General features: G+C 39.6%; 1 protein-coding gene and 1 long non-coding RNA gene across 4 annotated transcripts in view; one reads left to right on the top strand and one right to left on the bottom strand.

Annotated features, from left to right (window-relative positions):
- The window catches only part of LOC309352570, a 52,345-nt gene that overhangs the window by 14,906 nt on the left and 12,479 nt on the right, over positions 1-24,960 (bottom strand). The gene's annotated exons all lie outside the window — the stretch shown is intronic.
- The window catches only part of VPS13A (vacuolar protein sorting 13 homolog A), a 151,053-nt gene that overhangs the window by 2,186 nt on the left and 123,907 nt on the right, over positions 1-24,960 (top strand). For all 3 annotated transcript variants that reach the window (XM_081880888.1, XM_081880886.1, XM_081880887.1), the window contains exons 2-8: positions 1,386-1,429; positions 4,407-4,449; positions 7,577-7,672; positions 8,690-8,791; positions 11,255-11,361; positions 14,865-14,924; positions 16,334-16,393. In XM_081880888.1, coding sequence (XP_081737014.1) covers positions 1,386-1,429; positions 4,407-4,449; positions 7,577-7,672; positions 8,690-8,791; positions 11,255-11,361; positions 14,865-14,924; positions 16,334-16,393 — 512 coding nt within the window. The remainder of the gene's footprint in view (positions 1-1,385; positions 1,430-4,406; positions 4,450-7,576; positions 7,673-8,689; positions 8,792-11,254; positions 11,362-14,864; positions 14,925-16,333; positions 16,394-24,960) is intronic.

Here is a 24,960-nt window from a genome sequence, read left to right on the forward strand (position 1 = left end):
CAAGCCGTGTATACATAAGTAAGAGTGACAAGGCGGTTCAGTTTGGTTAGCACATTTAATTGGTATAGGACCTGGGCTCATAATGTAAGAGGTAGAGGAGTAAACAAGAAACTGGCCTCAGTTGCACATGCTCTGGTTATATTCTAGACTAGGCTACCATAATGTTCTTTGTGTAGGACTTTCTTTAATAACAGTTCAGAAACTTCAGCTGGTGTAAAATTCAGCCACTAGAAATCTTGTGCAGACTACTTGGTTTGATCAAAATTGAACTAGTTATCTATTTGGTTCCAGGTTTAGATTAAAGTGCTGGTGTTGACCTTTAATGATCTGAATGGCAAGAGACAAGTTATTAGGTCCAAAGATCAGCCTGAGAGGCCATGCAGTCTGGGCTACCATTAAAGTTGATCAGGTTTGCAATATTAGGGCCCTTTTAATGGTGACCCCACACTTGTGGATTTTTCTTCTTTGAGAATTGCACATAGCCTCACATTTGCAGTCTTTAACTGGAACTCAGCCTGATGATGTGGACAAGGTGCTTGCAATAATGCAGCAAACCATTTATTGCCTCATCCCTTGTCTGTCATGGCTGTCTATAGTTTCTGAGGGAGTATGACTGGGTGGATCCATGGAATAGTAAATACATCTTTGAGGGAAGGAGAGATCCTGGCTATCTAAGAGGCAATGACTTGACACATCCTGAAAAAGCCTACCCTGGACCCATTCACTTGTGACAACTACCACTTGGTTTCAAATACCCACTTTCTGGGAAAGGTGATTAAGAGGGTTGTGACACAAGGGTAACCAAATACTCTTGGATGAAACTGATTGTCTTGACCCATTCCAGTTGGGGTTCGGGCCTGGCTACAGGACTGAAATTGCCTTGTTTCCCCTGACCTTAACAAGAGGACAGCAGGAATGTGACCATATTATTCTTACTAGATCTTTCAGTGGCTTTTGATACCACTGACCATGGTATCCTTTTGAATTGACTATGTGAGATGGATATTGGGGGTTGTTTTATGGTGGTTCTGATCCTATCTCCAGGGTCAGTTTCAGAGCATAGTGTTAGGTGATTATCTCTCAGTCCTCCAGCAGTTGTGCGGTGTGGTGCTGCAGGGTATCATCTATATGAAGATTTTGGTAGCAGTCATTTGGAGCTTTGGGGTGAGATGTCATCAGTACCTTGCTAATACATCGAAATCAGGAGAGGCCATGCAAAACGTGATGCCTGGTCAAGGGCAAGTTAACTGACATTGAATCCTGGGAAGATAGATGTTATGTGGTGGGCAGTTCCTAACTTGGGGTAATTTGTCAGTTGCCTGCTATAAAAGATATATGTTAAAGTAGTTTGCTAATTACAATTATATATATATATTTCATAACAGGAGCTGTAGCACTTAAGAATCTTGAAATAAAAGAAAATGCACTGGTAAGTTCAGAGCAAACAAAACTTTTAACTATGTACTATTGTCAAGTGTTAACTTTGTAGTAGGCATGGGGAACCTGTGGTCCTCCACATGTTGTTGGACTCCAACTCCCATCATCACCAGCCAGTATGGCCAATGACCAATGATTATGGAGTTGTGGTCCAAGAGCATATGGAGGACTACAGATCCCCTGTCCCTGTTCTTTAGTAAATGAACCAATACAGTACAAACTGTGTTGCCATTGGACAAGTAATTTATGCATGTAATTCAAAATCTATTGAGCTTGCTGCCCTTTTTAAGCCTTTTCTATTTCCTGACCTACTGTCTTAGCACCGGACGTGTGTTGCAGAGGGAAATGTAATGTTTTAAGTCTATGCACATTTACTTGAGAAATTTAGCTTGGTGAGACTTAGCTCTGAGTAAACCTACAAAGGATTGATTGAACATAAATTCTCACATTTTTAAAGCTAGCAAAAACACTGGGGTAGTTTGAGACTCAGTCATAATTAGAATAAATCCATAAAATCCATGGAGCTAATATTAGTCATGACTAAGTCCCACTGATTTCAGTGGGTCTACTCAATGCATAACTAAGTCCTGAGCCAACCTGCTCTATAGAACATAATATATAAAGCAATACAGATAAAACATGAGACCCAGTAATCAATGTAAAACACAGTCAGAATTTTAAATTACAAATGAAACATCTTTGAACAGATTTCACACATATTTAACAAATCTGGGCCCGTCTTTTGCAGTAGCAAAAAGCCAAATGTATATTTTAAACATATTTTAAACTCAATGGATAATCATGCATATGGTTTAGTAAATTCTTTTTACTAAATACATTAAATATATAATGTAAGGTAGTTTTTCTGTAGGGTCATCAACAGTGTGGTCTCTTATAGCTTACAGAAAACATTTTGTATCTGCAATTCCAAACTGAAAACACAAAAACATTTCTTAAATTAGCACATCAAAGTTCAATCAAATAAGCATGTAATATGAAATTTAATATTTGCAAAAAGGGACAAAGATCTTTATTTCACGATGCTTGCTAAATTTTGATGAATGTGAGTCATCATTCCTAATATTAGCCTAAGATGGCTGACTACCAGTTTGGGAGCCTTCTCCTGCAGTGTGGAGAAAAAGGATTCATGCCACAAGACGTACAGGACCCCAGCATTGTGACCCTCTATTAAAAAAAGGTGACCGCCATTATTGTATCAGCTATAATACAATCTCCCTGCTGAGTACTGTGGGGAAAGCCTTGCCTATGTACGGTAGTTCTCAGCAGATTACCGTCACTTGCTGACAAGATCTCTCCAGAGTAAAAATGCAGCTTTAGAGTTCAGCAGTCAACAGTTAACATGATTTTCTCACTGCACCAGCTGCAGGAGAAGTGTCGAGAGCAGAGATGCCCCTTGTGCATTGCCTTCATAGACCTGACAAAGGCCTTACACCTTGTCAGTTGAAAATGACTTCACACTGCTGAACAAGATAAGATGCCCACCTAAGCTTCACAATATGATTGTGTCCTTCCACAAGAACATGCACAGCACCATCCAGTATGAGGGTTCATTATCAGACTCCTTCCCTATAAAGAAGTGGCGTGAAACTGGGCTGTGTCCTCGCGCCAACTCTCTTTGGCATATTCTTTCCCCTGTGGCTCTCCTATGCCTTCAAGGAGTGATGGGTTCCTATCTGGGAGATACTGTTTGTAGATGATGCAGCTTTGACAGTGCACTCTGAGGAAGCTCTACAGAGACTCATCAACTGTTTTGCCCAAACCTCCATGGAGTTTGGCCTCATCACCAGCAATAAAACTGGATTCCTACAGATTCCAGATAGCACCCACCTGGAACTGTTGCTGTTGCTCTTGGGGAGATTGCCAGAAAAAAACTATTGGGTGGAGGAATGGTTCTCCCATGACACATGGGGAAAACCATATTTTTCTCTACGCAGTCATCCTGACAGTAATGTAACATACCATAATAGGAATATAGAAAGCTGCCTTATACTGTCAGACCAATCCTCCATCTAGCTCAGTATTGTCTACACTGATTGACAGTGATTCTTCAGATGGGTCTGCAGGTTCCAGATACTAGTGAAGTAAACTGGGACCTTTGTCATGCAAAACAGATTCTGTACCCCAGAACTACAACCTTCCTTGTGAAAGTTCATAAGTTTCCATTGCCAAGGATGAATCAAAATGAAACTACTTGTTTCTGCAAGTGAAATGGCAATACAGTATATATGAAATAAACATTTGCACAACTGTGCAGAAATTCACTCAGGGACATGCTTGCAGCATGCAGCTGTGTGAAAAAGGCTGGGTAGGGAACCCATGGATATCTGGGTGGTGCTGGACTACAAATCACATCATCCCACACTACTAACCATTCTGTTGGGGCTGATGAGAAAGTCCAACAATATCTGCGGGGCCACAGGTTTGCCAGCTCTGATTTATGGAGTCTAAAGTGAACACTGGCATTATAAAGGGGAACAGAACAAGAAATCTCTGACTTCCTAACGCTTCACAGAGTGAACATCATTAGAGTAAATAAGCAGAACGGTTTGTGCACAGGCACCATATGTGTGATCTAGACCCTGTTAACATGACCAAGAATCCAGCTTTTTTCAAGGTCCCCAGTCATGCATGGAGAGTCTGTGCATGGACAGACAATATATACGTGAGTTCTGTGGATTATGCTGAATGAGTGTAGTCCAGTGACAATGGGCACAATCCCACTTATTTTGTTTTCATTAATTCTGTGTTGTCACATTGTATCCAGGCTCTTGGGCTCACAATATTTGACCAACGTAGTTGGTACCAGAAAGTTGTCTCACTTGCTGCATGATATTTAATTAATTATCTTCCAAGCTGAAAAGCAGTAAAATATATGTGTATGGTTTGTACTGTTAAAATAACTAATTTTGTTGCTGAAATAACTTTTTTTAAAAAAATTATCTTTACAGTATCAGTTTGATGTACCATTTAAAGTTAAGGCAGGGCATATCGGTAAGTTGAATTCTATCATATTTTGCTGCAATAAACAATTATTATATTTAAAATTGTCAACTTGGAGTTGAGTTGATTTTAGTTTGTTATTCTATTTTATTGACCTGTATTTGGATAAGCAGTTAATTGTTGACTTATTAGATTTTGATATATTTAGGATTTGAACATTTACTATGCAATACCATGTCTGGGACACGGGTGGGCGCTGTGGGCTAAACCACAGAGCCTAGGACTTGCCAATCAGAAGGTCAGCGGTTCGACGGGGTGAGCTCCTGTTGCTCGGTCCCTGCTCCTGCCAACCTAGCAGTTCGAAAGCACGTCAAAGTGCAAGTAGATAAATAGGTACTGCTCCGGTGGGAAGGTAAGCGGTGTTTCTATGTGCTGCTCTGGTTCGCTAGAAGCGGCTTAGTCATGCTGGCCACATGACCCGGAAGCTGTACGCTGTCTCTTGGCCAATAAAGCTAGATGAGTGCCGCAACTCCAGAGACGTCCACAACTGGACCTAACGGTCAGGGTCCCTTTTTACCATGCATGTCTACTTGGAAGTAAATCCTATTGACTTTAGTAGGACTTTATCTCAGATAAGTGGAATGGAGGTACGCAGTCTTAGTTGAATGTGCCCCTAATTAAAGAGGAAACAGATTTTAAAAAGTAAGAAATGATTGTTCTTAACACAAGTTCTTATAAAAACAGTAGATGCCAGATGTCATCTTATAGACAAAGCATTCCACCTTCTCTTGCACACAGAAAGCATGTTTTTCATTCACATGCAAATTTTATGCATATTTAATCAACTAAAATCCATATGATTAATTGGTTTATTCTGTAATCTTACGCCAGTTTACCCGGAAATAGGCTCATTGAATGGATTAGAACAGGGTTAGGGTACCTCTGGCTCACAGGCCAAATTTGGCCTGCCAGGCCATTTAAACCATGCATACCTGCCCTACATCTGATGTCATATGTGAAGTCCTGTATGATAGCGAGGCAGCTGGATTGGCTACTGCTACAGACACCAGGATTGAACTCCTGCTGCATCAGTTTATATGCAGGGAGTTCATTCCTTATTGGTTCAGGTGCACTAGTGAGTTTCCTGTGGGGAACTCGCTGGTACGCTTGAACCCTGCAGAAAGGAATGAACTCTGTGCATCAGCTGATGTGGCAGGAATCCAGTTGTACTTGGTTTCTATCGCCTTCCATCCTCATGGGCAGCTTGAACAGGTGGGTGGGACAACCTACCTGACAGTCACCTGAAGTCTCTTTATGATGTCAGATGATTGACAGGTGGGTGGTCTCCCCAGTGTTCAAAGTTGCCATTTGGGGTGGGGGTGGGGAGATAAAGATTTGGCTCACGAAGCCATTAAGGTCCCCCTTCCCCTGGCAAAAAAAAAATTATAAGTAAATATTTATTTATTTTGTTTAAAGCATTTGTATACTGCTTTTAAACTGACAATGCACCCAGAATGAGTTACAGAAAAAAACACACCAACAAATACAGTTCCTTCTCTTGGGCAGCAATATACAAGGAAGAACTGAGGAGGACAGAGGAGGAAAAAAGGAAATCCAGGCACCATTTCTTAATATTGGAGTTCTTATAACTACTTGTGAGGCTCTGTAGCATGATAGAATATGTAAATCTAAATATTGATAGGATTGCATTGTAAGACTTCCTTATTTTGGTGTCAGCTCTACAAATAATTATTGAATAGCATTTTAATATGCAGTGTAGTTTTATTTGTTGTGGACTACTAAATGTCCCATTTTCATACAATTTCATTATAGGTTAAGCATTCAGTTATTCTTGTTCATTAAATGTTGCTTTTCATTGATAGGTTATAAAGAACCCCGAATTTCCCAATTAATACAGCTTTCGTCACCTAAAAGTATATATATACATAAACATGAGAAAGTGCACATTTCATTTTAAAATAGCTATTTTCTTACTTCCAGAATAATTTGACCTTTTTGGGCAACTTGCAGTACATGTGGAAGCTGCCCAGAGTGGCTGGGCAAACCCAGCCAGATGGGTGGGGTATTATTATTATTATTATTATTATTATTATTATTATTATTATTATTTTATTTTTGGAGAATCCTATCAGATAATGTTCACTTAAAAAAAAATCAGAGCTGTTTGGTTTCCAGTATGATTAAAGCAGCTTTAGACTGTGGCTTTTTATCTTTTACAAACCTAATTAGAATATGAATATTAATCTTTTTAGACTTCTGACTATGAAATGGTGATTCAGACTTTGTGTCTGCAGTGGGAAGACTGTGGGGTGATAGAAGTGTGAAGGAAGGAATGATGCAACCTGTAGGAACTTCATTAGACAGGACAAACATTTATTTGCACAACTTCTTTGCATTCAGAAGCACCATCCTGTCTACTGAGTGAAACAGGATGCATAAAAATAGTGGGTGATGTGAACCATCTGTGTGACATGCTAGTGACATGACAGATGAGATCTGGGTTGTACGACTTGACCCTTAGGATTCCTTAAGGCAAGGATGGGGAATCTTTTTCTCTCCACTAGTCAGTTCATTATAATGACCTGTCTTGCAGACCAAAATTGACATGTGGGTAGGGCCACCCACTTGTCAGTCAAATGACATCATCAGTGATCTCAGATGATTTTTCTGTAGTCAGGGACATCAAAGCACTTCACAGACAGCAGGGCCCTACTAAGTGATTTCCCCGTTTTGTTTTAGTACTGTATCCCTACACCCCTTATATGATGACAAGTGTAGGGCAGGTGGGTGTGACTTGACCAAAATGACTCTGCGGGCCAATTGGGGAAGCTTGGTGAGCCAGGTTTGGTCTGTGAATCAGAGGTTTTCCACAGCTGCCTTAAGGCGACTGTTAACACTCAGCCCTTGCTGTTTTCTTTTTTTAAAGAGTCAACTTCAAGTTATGTTGTTAGTGTTAATGTGTAGTAAGGCCCTGATTGTGTAAAGCATTGTAATAGTAGGATGTTATATTCCTTGGTTTAAATATGCATTTGGAGGTGTTGCATTGGCTTAACAAGTGGCCAGAAACAGGGTTAATTTTGTTTATAAAAATAATTACATATGATTAAACATAATACAAATATTTGCAGTAAGAGTATGTGTTCCTTTGTATTCATAGGTCAACTGAATTTGCAAATTCCATGGAAAAATCTTTATACTCAACCAGTTGAAGCTGTTTTAGATGAAGTTTTCTTACTTATTGTGCCTACAGCCAGTAAGTAGATTTGTTTCTTTATGTAACTCGGTAAGATAAAATCATGTTTATGTGATTGAATTTCTTTTTGTTTTTATTCATGCAATAGTTTTAGTCAGTATGATCTATATATCAGATATTACCATGTTTTGACAAAACAAATCTTCCCCAATGAGTTGAAAATGCTGCCAGCCTTCCCAAGTTACCAGCCAACAATTTGCCTGGTAATGTTCAGTGTTGTCAAGTGTCTAGGGTCCATTACTAATGCCTGAGCTACCTTACTATGCCTAGCTATATGGTTCGTTAAATATCAGGTTCCACCCCTGTCCAGCTCTATGGAGTGGTTCTTCCTTACTCTGGTATGATCACTGATTATAGGAGCTGCCAGTGTCTGTGTACTAAGAGCATTAGGATAGGTTTGCAACTAGGAGTAGCTGGCAGGGAGGGGCTTCTTTCCTCTTTAATCATGACTAGTAACCTTGGCTAAAGCTTGTGGTTAAGCAAGAAAGGCCTTAATCATGTTACGTTTAATCTTAACGGCTTTACTTACTTCAAAAGCCTGGTGAAGAGCAAAGCAGCTGCAATCTCCTCAGGATCCAGCATGTGCAGGCTAAGCCCTTAGTGCAATATGCAAATTGAGCCATTGTTGGACTCTAATTCTTATCAGCCCCAGCTAGCATGGCCAGTGATAAGGAGTGAAGGGGGTTGTAGTACAACAACGTATGGAGGGCCACAGGTTCCCCAAACCTGTTTTACCATTGCATGCAGACACAGGAATGACTTTTAAGTAGCTTTCCCAAAGTCACAATCCTCATTAAAAATGAAGCACAAACACAGGATAGGACGAAATATAGAAATTTTGAAGTTACTTTGTGATTGTGAAATTCTATTAAACTGGATTCAGCACTACTATGTGAAAATGTCTTAAATCTTATAGCTTCGATTTGTTTAATAAATTATTTGCCTGTTTCATCACAACTTGTCTTTATTGTGATCTTAAAAATGTGATGTACTGTATTAATTCATCCATTTTGTCAGGTATTAAATATGATGCAGAAAAAGAACTAAAGCAGCAACTAGAAGCAAAGCAGAGAGAACTTCAAAGAATAGAAGATGCAAAGCAAAAGATCGCTGACATAAGTAAGGAAAAAGAAAATACCAATTTTTATTTGTGGGAGTAAGGTAAAAGGTAAAGGTACCCCTGTCCGTATGGGCCAGTCGTGTCCGACTCTAGGGTTGTGTGCCCATCTCACTTAAGAGGCCGGGGGCCAACGCTGTCCGGAGACACTTCCGGGTCACGTGGCCAGCGTGATGAAGCTGCTCTGGCGAGCCAGCACCAGCGCAGCACACGGAAACGCCGTTTACCTTCCCGCTATAAAGCGGTACCTATTTATCTACTTGCACTTAGGGTGCTTTCGAACTGCTAGATGGGCAGGAGCTGGGACTGAAAGACGGGAGCTCACCCCGCCACGGGGATTCAAACCGCCGACCATACGATTGGCAAGTCCTAGGCACTGAGGTTTTACCCACAGCGCCACCCGCGTCCCTATTTGTGGGAGTAGAAGTTGCCAAACATCTAAAGCTGCAATTCTGTACCCACTCACCTGGAAGAAAGTCCCATTGATGGGACACAAATAGTCCAATTTTTCATGATTTTCTTTACCTCATGTCAAATTTTCTTAAAATTTTGTACACTTGTTGAACAATTGGAACTAAGTTTAAATCTAAAAATTTAATATTTTATCTCATCCTGTTTTCGTGTTATGAGAGTTTTAAATTTCAAAAAAAAAATGACAATTTTTTTTTGGGGGGGGGAATGACAATTTGGGCCTTGCTGGACTAGCCTGACTAGCTTTCCAAATACCTTTTAATTGAATATCTTTTTAAAGATATGCCTGAAGTAATTGATAATATGGTGTGAAGTCTTGTTTATTGTGTTACATCTTACTCCAGGAAGACCTATTTATCCTAAACAGAACAATGTACAATACAGTAGCACCTTGATTTACGTTACCTTCGGGGTAACATAAACTTTGGGTTGCGAAAGTGGCAAACCCGGAAGTGTTTTGCCTCGCGCGCATGTGCAGAAGCACTCTACCATGCCAAACGCATGTGCAGAAGCAGTCTGTCCGGTTGCGGAAACCTTGGGATCTGACCAGAGCTCCGGAACGGATCCCGTCCGCAACCGGAGGTACCAGTGTGTGTGTGTGTGTGTGTGTGTGTGTGTGTGTATAAATATATATCACTTAATGTGATCCCATTGAGATCCCAAGATGAAATTTTGCAAGAAGCTCATAGAAATATGAAATAATCAATACATTTTGGGGGAGATCATATTGATGTTTTAAATCACTTTCTAAAATTTTAAATTATGTAAATTAACTTTGAAATTTAAAGTAAGTTCTTCATGTGCCATGTCATATTAAAGCCCATGAAGTTCTGAAGAGATTGGTATATTTAGTTTGGAAATATCTCAGTTCTGGGCTGAGTGTTTAAGGTTTTTGTGTAGTCCGGCAAGCCCAAAATTGTCATTAAAAAAAAAATTCCAACTCTCATAACTCAAAACGGAATGAGATAAAAAATTAAAAACAGAGATCTGGGACCTTCTCTTATACTACTTTTAGGAAAGTGAAAATGAAAGTACGGTAATGTAAAATGGTAAGGTGAAAGTCCTTGGATCACTTGACATGGAATGACCCATGGAACCTGTCAGTTTCATGGGCACATTTCTCGTTCTGCATTCATCAAAATTCTATGTAGGTTTTGTGGTATACCATGCTGAGAAGGTAGAGGTTGAGTACCTGGATGCTCTTAAACAGTTCAGTAGTATAGACACTATCTGGCACCTTTGTCATACTATGACCACTCTGGTTCAAATGTAGGAGGTAGTGGGGAAAGTATGCTTTTTATTCCTAAAAGGGCAGCAACCTAACTATCCTAGATCCAGCTCTACTACATTTGCTTTCTTACGCAGTTTTAACATGTGCATAGTCATTACTGTGAATTGCAATTGCTTTTCACTGGGTGAGCTATTCAACAGTGTGTTTCTACAGGGTGAGTCCTTTAAAAGAGGCCCCCCTGGATACAGAGTACACATGTTCCACGGGGCCTCTTTTAAAAGACTCACCCTGTATAATTGGAAGTGGTAGAACAAGGTAACCAATGTTACACCTTCAAACATTTTGGTCTATAACTCCCTTTAGTCCCAGTCAGAGGAGCCAAGTTGAGAGGAGTTGCAGAAGGGCGGGGGGGGGGGGTGTTGTTGTTGTTGTTGTTGTTGTTGTATATGGCAGGCACGGAATTATTTATTCCTGCCTTAAAACATAAGGAGGCACCCAACAGAACAACAACAAGAAGAGCCCAAATCACATCTGCAATTTAATGTCCTAATATTACTCCTATTAGGTCTCTGGTTAAAAATGTATTGAATTTAAGTACATCAATTTGCTAATCAGTCAACATTGGTTAAGTCTCTGTAGAGAATTTCCAATGTTAGCCATACTCAAAGTAGACCAATGTGTATTGATTTCAATGGGTACACTGAGTATCGCCACTCCTTATGCTTAATCATACTAGGTATTCATTAGTTGTGCTTTAATTTAGATAAACCAGAAGAGAAGCAAGACACTTTCATAGAAAAACTAATTACTCAGGTCATCAAAAATCTTCAGCTGAAAATTTCTAACATCCATATTCGCTATGAGGATGATGTAAGTATTTGTGTATGGAATATGTATAAATAATTCAAGATGTGGTTACAGATAATTTGTTATCAAACTTGCAAGCCTACAAAGAAACTGAACATTGCACTGCTGCAGGGAATGACAGTTAGCTTTCTGCATGTGACTGTGCATGATTGCAGTTTGAAGCTCTCTGGGAGAGGTCAAAATAGTATGTTAATTTTTTATGCTTTGGGATATTTGGAGGAGAAAAAGCATGAAGCTGCTCTATTAATCTATTATTTTTGCTAGGCACTGTTCCCAAATCAAAATAGATAAGGCCCTGTCATCATATTATGAGCCAGTTTGTGGATGGAACTGGAAAATGAACTATAAACCACTTGCTGTCTGTGGCAAGTGGATCAGGCCCAAAACACACATTTTAGGAATCTTTTTTTGCAAAAGGGATTGTAAGGATACCTGGATGAAAAACCAGACCACAATCTTGGATCTTCATTTGCAAGGACAAATAACTAGACCAAAAATGAATGTTAAAAGCTTTATTATCTAAAAATATTTACACAGCAAGATGTTCTTTTCCCTTGTGGAGCTTGATCCTGGGGGAAAAGGAAATGGAGTGAAGATATTGCCCTACATAGTACACAAATGCGAAAATACACAGAGGATAGAGTATACTCACACATACACATATACCACGGACCCAGGCTAAGAATCATGTAACAAGCAATAACAGGAAAAAGGTGAGGCCTGCAGATACCTGTTGCATCTTCAGATTTCTGCTTCTTTTAAGTCTTCTCTTAAATTGTCATCCTTTCTTTCAGTTGCAATCCATTTCCCATTTGGCTTCTTCCAATTGTCCTTCTTGGAATTGGTCTTCTCAGTTCCACTTGGTCTTCTCTACCATTGGCTTCTCCGCCCCATATTCCCTTCTTGGGGTTGGTATTGAGAGGAAACTCTTTTTATAGTCACATGTTGCAGCAAACAAACATTTCCCCCCATAAAAATCCAGAAATCCAGTTGGCTTGTGTGAACATAATTCTTCTTTGCCAATATCCAGGTCTGAATTATTTCAGTACAGTGGACCCTCTGGATATGGATTTAATTTGTTCCGGGGGTCTGTGCGCACCCCGAAAAATCTGTAACCAGAGGCGCCGCTTCTGTGCATGCGTAAGTGGCGGAACCCGGAAAAATGCTTCTGGGTTTTCCGCTTTCGCAACCCAAAGATTACATGTCCAGAGAGGTACGTAACCCGAAGGTCCACTGTATTGTCCTTTCCACACACTCAGGAACTTTTCTTAATGTAGCCAAAAGGCTAGGTTGCTGACATCACAAGTATTGCCAGCTTGCTCATCTGCTAGGTTACACCTGCTTCTTTGCTTCTTAGCTCCCATGTGAGCACACACAAACACACACACAAATGTAACTGTTCTGTTCCGGTTGCTATGCAGCCACTAAGAACTGAGCTATTTCTTAGAGTAGAGCTTTCCAAACTGTATGTTGCAACACATTAGTGTTTGGGCTGCAGTTTGTAGGTATGTTGCCAAAACACTCCCTGCACTTCTCCCAGGGTTGGAAAGGGGTTAGTCTAACAGCGGATTTGCTGTTAAAACTGAATTACTCTGTCATGAAATGATGTATGTCTAAAAAGTGTGTCACCATCATGAAAAGTTTGGAAAGCTCTGTTTTAGAGCTTATCTGTTTTTCCCAGAAGTAACTAAAACATCGAACATTTTCTTGCAAAAGTTAAACTTTTAATTAGGTTACAAACATCTTTACAAATAATTAAAGAATAGCATAGAATTTGAGATGTTTCATACCTGTTTATAAAAGCATCTAAAAGCATATTATGTAGTAAAGAAGGTCCTCTTGCTGTGCTTAGAAGCTACAGTTTGCAGTAGTTTTAGTGGGATGATCAGAATCAGGCCACACTATCTTTTAGTTTTTCATTTTTCATTATCGTTTTATTACCCTGCAGACATAAGTCTCCCCCCTCTCCCGAGCACTCCATGTTTGTCTTTTGCAGAAAATGTAGCATCCTGTAGTCAATGAAAGCTTAACATTCTTTCAGTGGTGGTCTCATTCCTTTTTTATCTTTACTTTTCCAACATTTACTTGACACTGACTTAAACATTTTTGCTAATTTATTTGGTGTTGGGTACCATCTGCAGATCATTTCCATGTAATTTCCTTTTTAATTTACTGGCTGTGACCCACATCTCTCACCCAACAGATCATTGTTGATTTTACCATTTCATCCTTGGTTTCCCATTCCAACAGTAATTTATACATCTTAGATATTAATTTATCACTATTTTCTATCAGATACTTTGCAAAATGTGAATTCTGATCAGTGAAACCACATTTTTTACCAGCTTTGAGCGTTTCATTTAATGGATGTTATTGTAACCAGTCTGTCACCTGGGTACCAACATCTTCAAATTTCTTCAATTTGGCTTCTTGCTCCATAAAGTCCAAAAGTTCCTTATATGCTGTCCATCTCCTTCTCAGGTTAAGTTTTTTTGTGAGATTGCATCAATTGGAGAAAGCCATAAAGGTGTTTTTCTCTCTAGCAGGTTTTTATACTTCTTCCAAATTCTCTGTATATTTTTCCTAATGACATTCTTTTTAAAAAATGTATTTACCTTTACCACATCACAAACATGCATTCCAGCCAAAATTCATACCATAACCCTCCAGATCCAATAACTGAGTGTTTTCCAACATTATCCACTCTTTTAACCAACACAAACATGCTGCTTCATAATATAAATTAAAATCTGGGCAATGTGAAGCCCCCTCTTTTTTAGCATCTATTAATATTTTATATTTTATTCTGGGTTTCTTCCCTTGCCAGATAAATCTAGAAATATCCTTCTGCCATTCTTTAAAGCAGTCTGTATTGTTAATTATTGGAGCGGTTTGAAATAAAAACAACATCTTATGTAAAATGTTCATTTTTATGGCTGAAATCCTTCCCAACATAGATTTTCCCCTATATTTCCAGGTCTTTAAAAAACTTCTTTCCATATTTTAACATAATTATCTTTAAATATATTGGGGGTTTTAGTTGTTAGCCATAATCCTAAATACTTCACCTTTTTATTCATTTTCCACCCACTCAATGATTCTAAATCCTTTTTTGCCTACACATCCATGTTTTTAACCAACATCTTAGTTTTCAATTTATTTATCTTACATCCTGCTACTTTATCAAAATTATTTATTTCTTCAATCACTTTGGGTATACTACTCCCTGGTTCCTCTAATGTAAGAACTACATCATCTGCAAATGCCTTCAATTTATATGTTTGACATTCTACTCTCACAAGTTTTATATTTGCATTTGCTCTTATTCTTCCTGCTAGTACTTCAGTACTAAGACAAACAATAGAGGTGATAGTGGGCATCTTTGCCTTGTGCCCTTGGAAATCTGTTTTGTTTTATTAGATAAATAGTCACAAATCTTAACGTTATCTAATCCAAGTTGCAAGTCGTGTCTGTTTTGGTGAATAACCTTTTTTGTTTATTTTCAGATTACAAATAAAGATAATCCGTTGTCATTTGGTGTCTCCCTTCAAAATCTTAGTTTACAGGTACATAACTTTCAACTACTGCTGCATAACCCTATTTTTATTTTTTAAATCATGTTCTACACTCAAAGGTAGATTTTTTTGAACATGCAATAATGATTAAATTTGCAATTTAAATTCTTCAGAAAATGGAATGTTATAACAAATGGTAAAACCCACTGTTAATACAAATATTTTGGTTTTTGGTATTTCCCCTTAGGAAATACATTTTTATAGCTTTGGGGCAATCATACAATGCTTTTTTGAAAAGATATCATAATGGAATGGGCTTGTCTAGGGAGTGGAAGAACTGTGGTGTTACTCACCAGGGATTTCACAGATAGCAGTAGCCAAATGGAGACTGAGACACCTGCTGGCCACATTCTGCTAAAATAGATGGGGCAAGAGGAAGAAGAGGGTGAAGCAGCTAATGTAAATTTTACCTTTGTACACTAGACTTGTTCCATGCACAGTTACATAGTTGTCTCTATATGATAGCCGGGCAGGAGATTGAGGACAAATTCCTACCTTACAAAAACATTCATGGAAGGTGCAAAGCAATCCCAGTAAGGCTGTAGCATGGAGAGAGTCCCAAGGGTGAGCTAAAGGAGACTAGAGGGCCACATTCAGTCCCTGGCCTAAGGTTTCCCACCTCTGCACTCAACTATGGTTTAGCAAGATGTGAATGAGCATTGCTTGCTTTTTGACTCTCATGCCCCCCCATACAGTCAGGAGGACAAGTTTGGAAGGTTTTGCTTCCACTTTCAGTTAACCATAGCTTGCTGTCTCACCGACTGATGAAGTGTAATTCGCATTAACTATGGTTAGTCTAAAATAAGCCAATTTCAAACCATGGTTTTTGAAGCTGACTTGTTTTTATCTAACCATAATGAATGCTTATCACAGTTTGTCAGCTTGGGTGACCTGATAAGCTGTGGCTTATCAAAAGTGGAAGCTTTGCAAACTCATCTTTGGTAGTGCAGGAGGGGAGAGCAGAACACTTCATCAAGAACTGGACCAGACTCTGTTCATAGAATCATAGAATTGTAGAGTTGGAAGGAACCACAGAGTTCATCTAATCCAACCCCCTGCAATGCACATAGCTGTCAACGTTTCCCATTTTTTAAGGGAAATTCCCTTATTCCGAATAGGATTCCTCGCAAGTAAAGGGAAAAGTTGACAGCTATGCATCACAGCAGTGTTTACATCACAAAGTTCAGTGTGATGTGATGCAACTGATAAGCCAGGGAGGGGGAAGTACATTTTCTCAAAAATTTAATATTGTGCTTTATTGTAGGGAAATTTTTCAAGCTCAGTTGATCTTTGTACAGTATTAGCCATGTGATGTTTTTTAATGTGTTTATACTAAAAATAAAATTCAAGAGATAATTTTGTAGTACTTCTTTCATAATAACTTCCTGTTTGTCTTCTAGACTTCAGATCAAAACTGGAATCCATGTATACAGGATGCATCTACTAAATTGTTTTATAAGGTAAGTCTTAGCTTGGAATGCTTCCTGTATAAATGTGTGTTCAGAATGTAATATAAATAGCATATTGCATATTGCAGTTGCATATTGACAACCTTTCTAAATGCAAATCAGTTGCTGTGTGGCAAATCATATTTTGTTGCAATACAAGCTTTCCATAAACACTTCTGAACGTATCTGTAAATTTATGCCGTAAATCTTGACTTTATCCGATGAAATAAATTCCTGTCCTAATCTTTTATTTATAAGCAATTTTCTATGTGCCCTTGTCACATGGGTCTCTTGTAAACAAATCAAGTCCAAGTGTTCTCTTTTCAAAATATGAAAAACCTCACGCCTTTTTCTGGGAAGGTTCAGTCCGTTACAGTTCCAGCTTATAAATCGCAGAGACATTGTTATTTAGTTAGTTACCTCCAGCTGCTCCCTGCAGCTGTTCTTCTTCCGTTGGTGATTTAAGTCCAAATGTCAGGTTTCCAAGATCTGTTTCAGAGGCCAATTCTACGACTCCTTTCTGAAGGTCCTCCTTGTTTCTATCCAGGAATTGTTCTTTATCTTGTACTGTTCTTATTTTAACTTTCTTTCCTTTGTAATTAAAGGACAGACCTTGTGGAAATTCCCACCTGAAAGGTATATTGTTCTTTTTCAGCAAGTAAACCAGGTTCTTATAATGAGTTCTTGCCTCCAGAATGTATTTTGGGATGTCTTTATAAATTTGCACAAAAGCGTCTTCAATCTCAAGAGTTCTCTGGTAATGTAAGTTTAGTATTTTATCTCTTTCCTCTTTAGATCTCAAAGTTATCAGACAATCCCTTGGAGTCTTTCTGTTTTGCCTTCTACTCAATCTGAAGGCGGCTGTTATCTTAAATTCTTCTTTCTCTGAGTTTACCTGCCAAAATTCTGAAAATTCTTTTGTGAGAAAGTCCACTAGGTTGTCCCCTTCACTTTCGGGGACCAGTCTTAATCTTAAGTTCCTCTCCTTCCTCTGCATCTCCCACAAAGACAAGGCCGCCTCATGTTCGTCCAACTTCTTACAAACTGGTTCTAATTTTTCCTGTGTAGTATCTGCAGTAGATTTGGCTTCTTCAGCAATTTTTCGAATTGTAGCGTTTTCTTCAATCAATCTATGTATAGTTTCTGTGTTGGATGTAATGCTTTTGGTGTTCAAGTCTAATTTTGTTGTAAGTTCTGTCAACTGTCTGGTATTTTCCGTACTCTGCTTTGTCAAATTTTCTAGAGATTCATTTATTTTAAGTAGTGCTTGTGTCACTGAATCCATGAATATATTTGTCCCTTTTTCCTGCCCAGCTGCGCCTGTTGGCAGTATGCCTGATATTGAGCCCCTTTTCTTTTGTGCGGCTTTAGCTTTAGATCTTGTTGCTATCTCTTCTGCTGAGCTGCTCATGTCCCAAGGTCGTTCCCACAGGAGCAAGCTTTTGAATGGAAAAATCCAGTGACTTGTTTTTTACAGTCTGTGTTACAACTGTTGCCTTTCAACCCTCTAGAGGGAGCAATTCAATGTATCCAGTAAACAGAAGAAACAAAGAAACCAAAAGCCCCCAGATAGAGAAAGTTTTTAACAACAATCTTCCGATCTTCTAATTGCAACAGACTGTCAATTTGTTGTTTCAGTAGAATCCCAAAATTGTATCAAATAAAGTCTCAGCTTTGCAGCAGATCTTATCTGACAGTCCCCCGTCACAGTGTTTCACCCAGGCAGTCCGTTCCAAGAGTCAGAGACAGCAGAAAGTTTTCTCTTTTAATTTCCTTTCATGCAGGTTAAACCAAATTCCCTTTTCTTCCCCCCTTGCTCCTGCTTGCTGGGGGGAAGGTTCAAGTTCAATGTCAAAGTTAAACAGTTCAAACAGTTCAAAAATACTTTTCCTTCAATTGCAGCTTTCTAGTTCCGTTGCTTTAAATATCATGCAGTCCGGGGGAGGCAGACTTCCTTTATTTACCGTCCCCGTTTTCGGCCAAATTTCAAGCAATTTTTGTAATCCCAAGTAAGTTTTCCAATCCTACTTACGGGTTTTCAATTTCAGTCCAAATTTCAGGAAGGAATCGGCGGTCTCCGCCTATGGCGACGCGGCTTCACTCCACGGGCTGGGTAGCGACTCTCAGCACCGCACGCACCCCCGATGCGACTCCGGAGCCTTTAAAAAGGCTCCTTTACAGTAAGGGGGGCGCAAATGGTGCCCACCGAGACTCCTTGTTCACAGGCTTCCGTGCCTGTGATTTTAAGGGTCCCCGCTTCGCCGTAGCGGTCAGACCCGAACTCGTGAAGCAGTCCTCCTCCGGAGATCGAAGGGAGGACCGCCATTAAGCGCTGGCGCCGACCGGAAGTCCCCCAGTTCTAACTGTAGCTTCTTGTCCCACATAGAGATTTCTCAGGAGACAGATGAGGTGATCAGGCACTCCCATTTCTTTAAGAACTTGCCATAGTTTGCTGTGGTCGACACAGTCAAAGGCTTTTGCATAGTCAATGAAGCAGAAGTAGATGTCTTTCTGGAACTCTCTAGCTTTCTCCATAATCCAGCGCATGTTTGCAATTTGGTCTCTGGTTCCTCTGGCCTTTTGAAATCCAGCTTGCACTTCTGGGAGTTCTCAGTCCACATACTGCTTAAGCCTGTCTTGTAGAATTTTAAGCATAACCTTGCTAGCGTGTGAAATGAGTGCAATTGTGCGGTAGTTGGAGCATTCTTTGGCACTGCCCTTCTTTGGGATTGGGATGTAGACTGATCTTCTCCAATCCTCTGGCCACTGCTGAGTTTTCAAAATCTTGCTGGCATATTGAGTGTAGCACCTTAACAGCATCATCTTTTAAAATTTTAAATAGTTCAGCTGGAATACCATCACTTCCACTGGCCTTGTTATTTGCAGTGCTTTCTAAGGCCCGTTTGACTTCACTCTCCAGGATGTCTGGCTCAAGGTCAGCAACCACACTACCTGGGGTGTACGAGCCATCCATATCTTTCTGGTATAATTCCTCTGTGTATTCTTGCCACCTCTTCTTGATGTCTTCTGCTTCTGTTAGGTCCTTACCATTTCTGTCCTTTATTATGGTAATCTTTGTACGAAATGTTCCTTTCATATCTCCAATTTTCTTGAACAGATCTCTGGTTCTTCCCATTCTGTTGTTTTCCTCTATTTCTTTGCATTGCTCGTTTAAGAAGGCCTTATTGTCTCTCCTTGCTATTTTTTGGAAATCTGCATTCAATTTCCTGTATCTTTCACTATCTCCCTCGCATTTTGCTTGCTTTCTCCCTCCCGCTATTTGTAAGGCCTCATTGGACAGCCACTTTGCTTTCTTGCATTTCTTTTTCATTGGGATGGTTTTCGTTGCTGCCTCCTGTATAATGTTGCGAGCCTCCATCCATAGTTCTTCAGGCACTCTGTCCACCAAATCTAAATCCTTAAACCTGTTCCTCACTTCCACTGTGTATTCATAAGGGATTTGGTTTAGATTGTATCTTACCAGCCAGTGGTTTTTCCTACTTTCTTCAGTTTGAGCTTGAATTTTGCTATAAGAAGCTGATGATCTGAGCCACAGTCAGCTCCAGGTCTTGTTTTTGCTGACTGTATAGAGCTTCTCCATCTTTGGCTGCAGAGAATATAATCAATCTGATTTCGATGCTGCCCATCTGGTGATGTCCATGTGTAGAGTCGTCTCCTGTGTTGTTGGAAAAGAGTGTTTGTGATGAACAGCTTGTTGTCTTGACAGAACTCTATTAGCCTTTGCCCTGCTTTGTTTTGATCTCCAAGTCCAAACTTGCCAGTTGTTCCTTTTATCTCTTGATTCCCTACTTTAGCGTTCCAGTCCCCTATAATGAGAAGAACATCCTTCTTTGGTGTCACTTCTATAAAGTCTTGTAAGTCTTCATAAAATTAATCAATTTCAGTTTCTTCAGCACCAGTAGTTGGTGCATAAACTTGGATTACTGTGATGTTAAAAGGTCTGCCTTGGATTCGTATCGAGATCATTCTATCATTTTTGAGATTGCATCCCAGTACAGCTTTCGCCACTCTTTTGTTGACTTTGAGGGCCACTCCATTTCTTTTGCGGGTTTCTTCCCCACAGTAGTAGATATGATAGTCATCCGAACTGAATTCGCCCATTCCTGTCCATTTTAGTTCACTGATGCCCAGGATGTCAATATTTATTCTTGCCATCTCATTTTTGACCACATCCAGTTCTTACATTCCAGGTTCCTATGCAATATTTTTCTTTACAGCATTGGACTTTCCTTTTGCTTCCAGGCATATCCGCAACTGAGCGTCCTTTCGGCTTTGGCCCAGCCGCTTCATCAGCTCTGGATCTACTTTTACTTGTCCTCCGCTCTTCCCCAGTAGCATGTTGGACGCCTTCCGACCTGAGGGGCTCATCTTCCAGCGTCATAACTTTTATATGCCTGTTGTCTTTGTCCATGGAGTTTTCTTGGCAGGGATACTGGAGTGGCTTGCCAGTTCCTCCTCCAGGTGGATCACGTTTGGTCAAAACTCTCCACTATGACCTGTTCATCTTGGGTGCCCTGCTCGGCATAGTTCATAGCTTTTCTGAGTTATTCAAGCCCCTTCGCCACAGCAAGGCAGTGATCCATGAAGGGGATCACTTTTACCTTTACTTTTACCTAATCTTAAATTACCAAAAGGCAAGCATAAAGTTTATTTGCATTGGTTGGAATCCATTCACTCATTGGGTATGATCTCAACACTCTGCCCTGATATCGACTGCTTTGGCTTAATCCATTTTTATTTACCCCTGCTTAAATTTAACAGCCATTTCCCCCCTCACATAATTGTAAATTACCAAAAATCAAGCATAAAGTGTTTCCTGTAGGTTAGATGTTTTACATATGACTTCTTAAAACCATTAAATTTTGGAAGGAGTTAAGGTGCACCCAGACTGGCTGGTTTTGTGGCCACTTAAAGATATTTTAGAAGGGTTTTTAATGTAATTTATGTTAGAGGTCAGTGACAGACTGATTGTGGGTAAACAAGCTGAGATATACTCCAGATGAGATGGAGGTTTTGTTGATTCAGTGAATGGCCCATAAAGGAATAAGTGTTTAACCTATTCTATATGTTGAAGGCAAATCTTTTGCATGCCTTGGTTACATCCAGATTAAGATACTGCCGTACAGTCTTTATTGGGGCAAATATCTGGAAAGTTCAGTTGTTGCAAGGTTGTTGTTTGTTTGTTAGTTATTTTATTTACAGCTGAATGCCAAACTGAGCTTCTAAGTAGTTTAAAAGTATAAAAACAATCCCACCACACAGTGTTAAAAGCTGAGATATGAAAGCTAGGAGCTAAATGGCACCTTAAACCTAGGTTATGGGCAGTGCTTTTTTTCTGGGGGTATGCAGGGGTACGCATTCCCCTAAGCATTTTGTAAATCTAAGTTTGGCCTCATTGAGGGGCAGTATTTCAATAGGAGTAGGAAAATCAGAGTACCCCTAAACATTTTTTAAGAAAAAAAAGCACTGGTTATGGGCACCACAGTGGAGTGTCTAGGCGTGCTTTTTTATAACAAGAATACAAAGCTGAAAATGAGTGAACTGCAGCTAAAATCTTGTGTTCATTTTTCACATGGTCTAGTCCTCATCTGAAGACTGCAAAAAACAAAGCCATACTTCCCCTGCCCACTCCCCCAATATACTTATGAGGGTCCCTTCTCTGATCTTCAAAGAGTGGCTGGAAGTGGGGAGGTGGAAAAAGGTCCTCCTTTCCTTCCACCAGTGGCAGTTTTAATCTGAAATTTTAGGCATAGTATTGCATCCAGAGCTCAGAAACTGCTTGCATTAATGAAATTCCCTGTCTCAAAACATTAAAAGATAAACATAATTAATTAAAATATGCAATGAAACAATCCCTTTAAAACAGTACAGCAGTTAACTCCCAACCAGAGTCTCCTGGTTTAAGGGAATGGCTGTGTAAATAGGTGCATCTTCTAAAGTACAATGCCAATACAGATCGGGGCCTCTTGTATTTCATCAGGTTCTATATGAACTATATTTCACTCAGTTTTATAAAATTGGTTCTATAAAACCAGTGCCAACAGTAGAAAAAGCTTTCTTCCCCACCATTGCAAGCTGATAATCATTAGGCCACGGTAAAACTAATTGGGTTCCATTTGCTGATCTTAGTGTCCTTACCAGGCAAGGTGAGCAATTCAGCATTGTGCTAAGGTGATCATTTGGCTTGCCAAACAGAATAATCCCTGTCCTCCTGTGCTGTTCTGGGGGTTCTCCTAAAGCTTCCAGAGCCAATTCTGAGTGGAGCGGGAGTGGAGTGAAGCCCTATATATAGTGCTGGGGAAACCCTTAAGCTGTGCTTCTGCTGATGGGATACATTAGTTGAATCTGACCCATGACATCTAAATTTGATTGATGCCTACAAAGTTGTGACTGTACTAGAAGACACAGCCTTTGAAGATGGAAAAATGCTATAAATAGCTTGTTGATGCAAATGCACAACAGAAATAAGGGTTGTGTACAGACATGCTCAATTATAAGAAGGTACAAGATTTATATAATGAGCATCTTGTATAAGTAGTACAATGGTACCTCATGTTACGTACCCCCCCCCCCTGCGAATGCTTCAAGTTACACACTCCACTAACCTGGAAGTAGGTCTCCTTGTCGCAGACTTTGTCCCGGGATGCGAGCAGAAGTTATGCTCTGGCGGCGCGCATGCAGCGGGAGGCACCATTAGCAAAAGCGCACCTCATGTTACGAGTGGTTTCCAGTTATGAATGGACCTCTGGAACCAATTAAGTTCGTAACCAGAGGTACCACTGTATAAGGAAATAGTTAAACAACATGGAACAGCTGATGCCATCATAGCCATATCAAATCGTTTTTGAAACAGATGCATCCTGCTGTGTAGCATTTGTTTTGCACCGATGTGTCACTAATTCCAGACCAGCAGTGGAGGTTAACTTGTCTATATAAGTGACAAGATGTCAGATTTCTTCTTCCAAACAAACAGTGGTTTGTTCACTCATTAGCAATCAGCAGACCATTGGTCAAATTCTTTAGTGCCATATCTTCTGTTGTCAGGGAGACCACAGGTATGTTGCTATTATCAAGTTTTGTGATTTATGCAGTAAGTATTTTGAATGCACTTAATCTTTCCAGCTGTTCAGTTACTTTTAAAAAATTGCTTGGATCAGTTGTGTGTCTGTCATGAAGATAGACAAAGGAGGCTATGCATGCAGTTTTGTTGCCATCCTTTTTAGCTTGAATAGGCATTTTACATCCATTAGACAATTTCTGTTGTAGCGGAAATAATTAAAAGCCCTGTGGCACCTTGAAGACTAGCAAATTTATTACAGCATAAGCTTTCATGGAGTACAGTCTATTTCTTCAGATTCTTGAAGTGTTAACCTGAAGTTTGCAGGCATGTGGATACATGGTTGGTGGACAGAAATTGTTGTTGTTGTTGTTGTTAATTTATTTATACTCTGCCTTTTTCCCTAGCAGAGACTCAGGGCAGCTTACAGATAAAAACAATAAATAAAAACAATCAAACATTGACAGAGTTACAACTACATATATCTATCTCTATAGCTATCTGTTTCTATCTTTCCAGACATATAATATACAAATAATTAAAATAAAAACAGCACAGGACTACCTCTTTCATTACAAAGCAGTCAGTTCCAAAAAAACCTGTTGGAACAGTAATGTCTTCACCTACTGGCGAAAGGACAAGAAAACCAGTCTAACTTCTCTAGAGAGGGAGTGCCAGATTCTGGGAGGAGCCAGTGAGAAGGCCTAAATGTATGCCAAATAATTGCTGTGATCATTTAACTAAGCAATGTTGATGATAACACCTACTATTACAGTTGGGGTGCCTCGTTATATGGACCTTAGGGCACCAATCCTCCCAAGTTACTTGCAGAAAACTACTGACTTTCAGAGGAAACTACAATCCAATCCATTGACAATCTCTTAGAGAATATCATCCTAGCTGCCAAGAACTTTGAGGCTCTTGAAATCAACACCTTCATAAAGATGAGCTGTAAGCTACATATAGGAGAAAGATAAATTGTGCAGAGTAGATGGTGTAAAACTGCTGTCTGACGATGTATGTGAATGGCACAATGAGTTTTTCTTAGTCTTGATAATTTTCTGATGTTGACATGTTTTGGGCCACCTCATTTTTAACTGTCTATAGACCACCTTTAGTCATTATTTCTACCTGATCTGGAATTTGCACATTACTTTTCATACTGTTGACTCTTCTATTTAGTGTCATTTCATGCACAAAGCTTCCTCTCTATGGTTGCAGTGTACAGATCTGGTGCTGAATTATGGCAAAATAAGAAGCATGGCTTTTCCTTTTAATTACAGGCCCTTTATCTGCAATGATTAAAAAGGTTATGGATGCATCATAGTAAATGAAATAACACATTACTTTGCCAAATTATCATTATTTATTAACATGATACAGCTTCAGTGACATGACTCTGGAAGGGTTAGATCATTCTTCCGCTATCTTGCACCTGTTTTAAAAAGTATGACTTCAGGAATTACAGTCTCTCACAGGTGTGACAATGAGCGGGAATGAA

This window comes from Podarcis erhardii (assembly GCF_964252035.2).
Source record: "Podarcis erhardii genome assembly, chromosome: 11".
Lineage (NCBI taxonomy): Eukaryota > Metazoa > Chordata > Lepidosauria > Squamata > Lacertidae > Podarcis > Podarcis erhardii.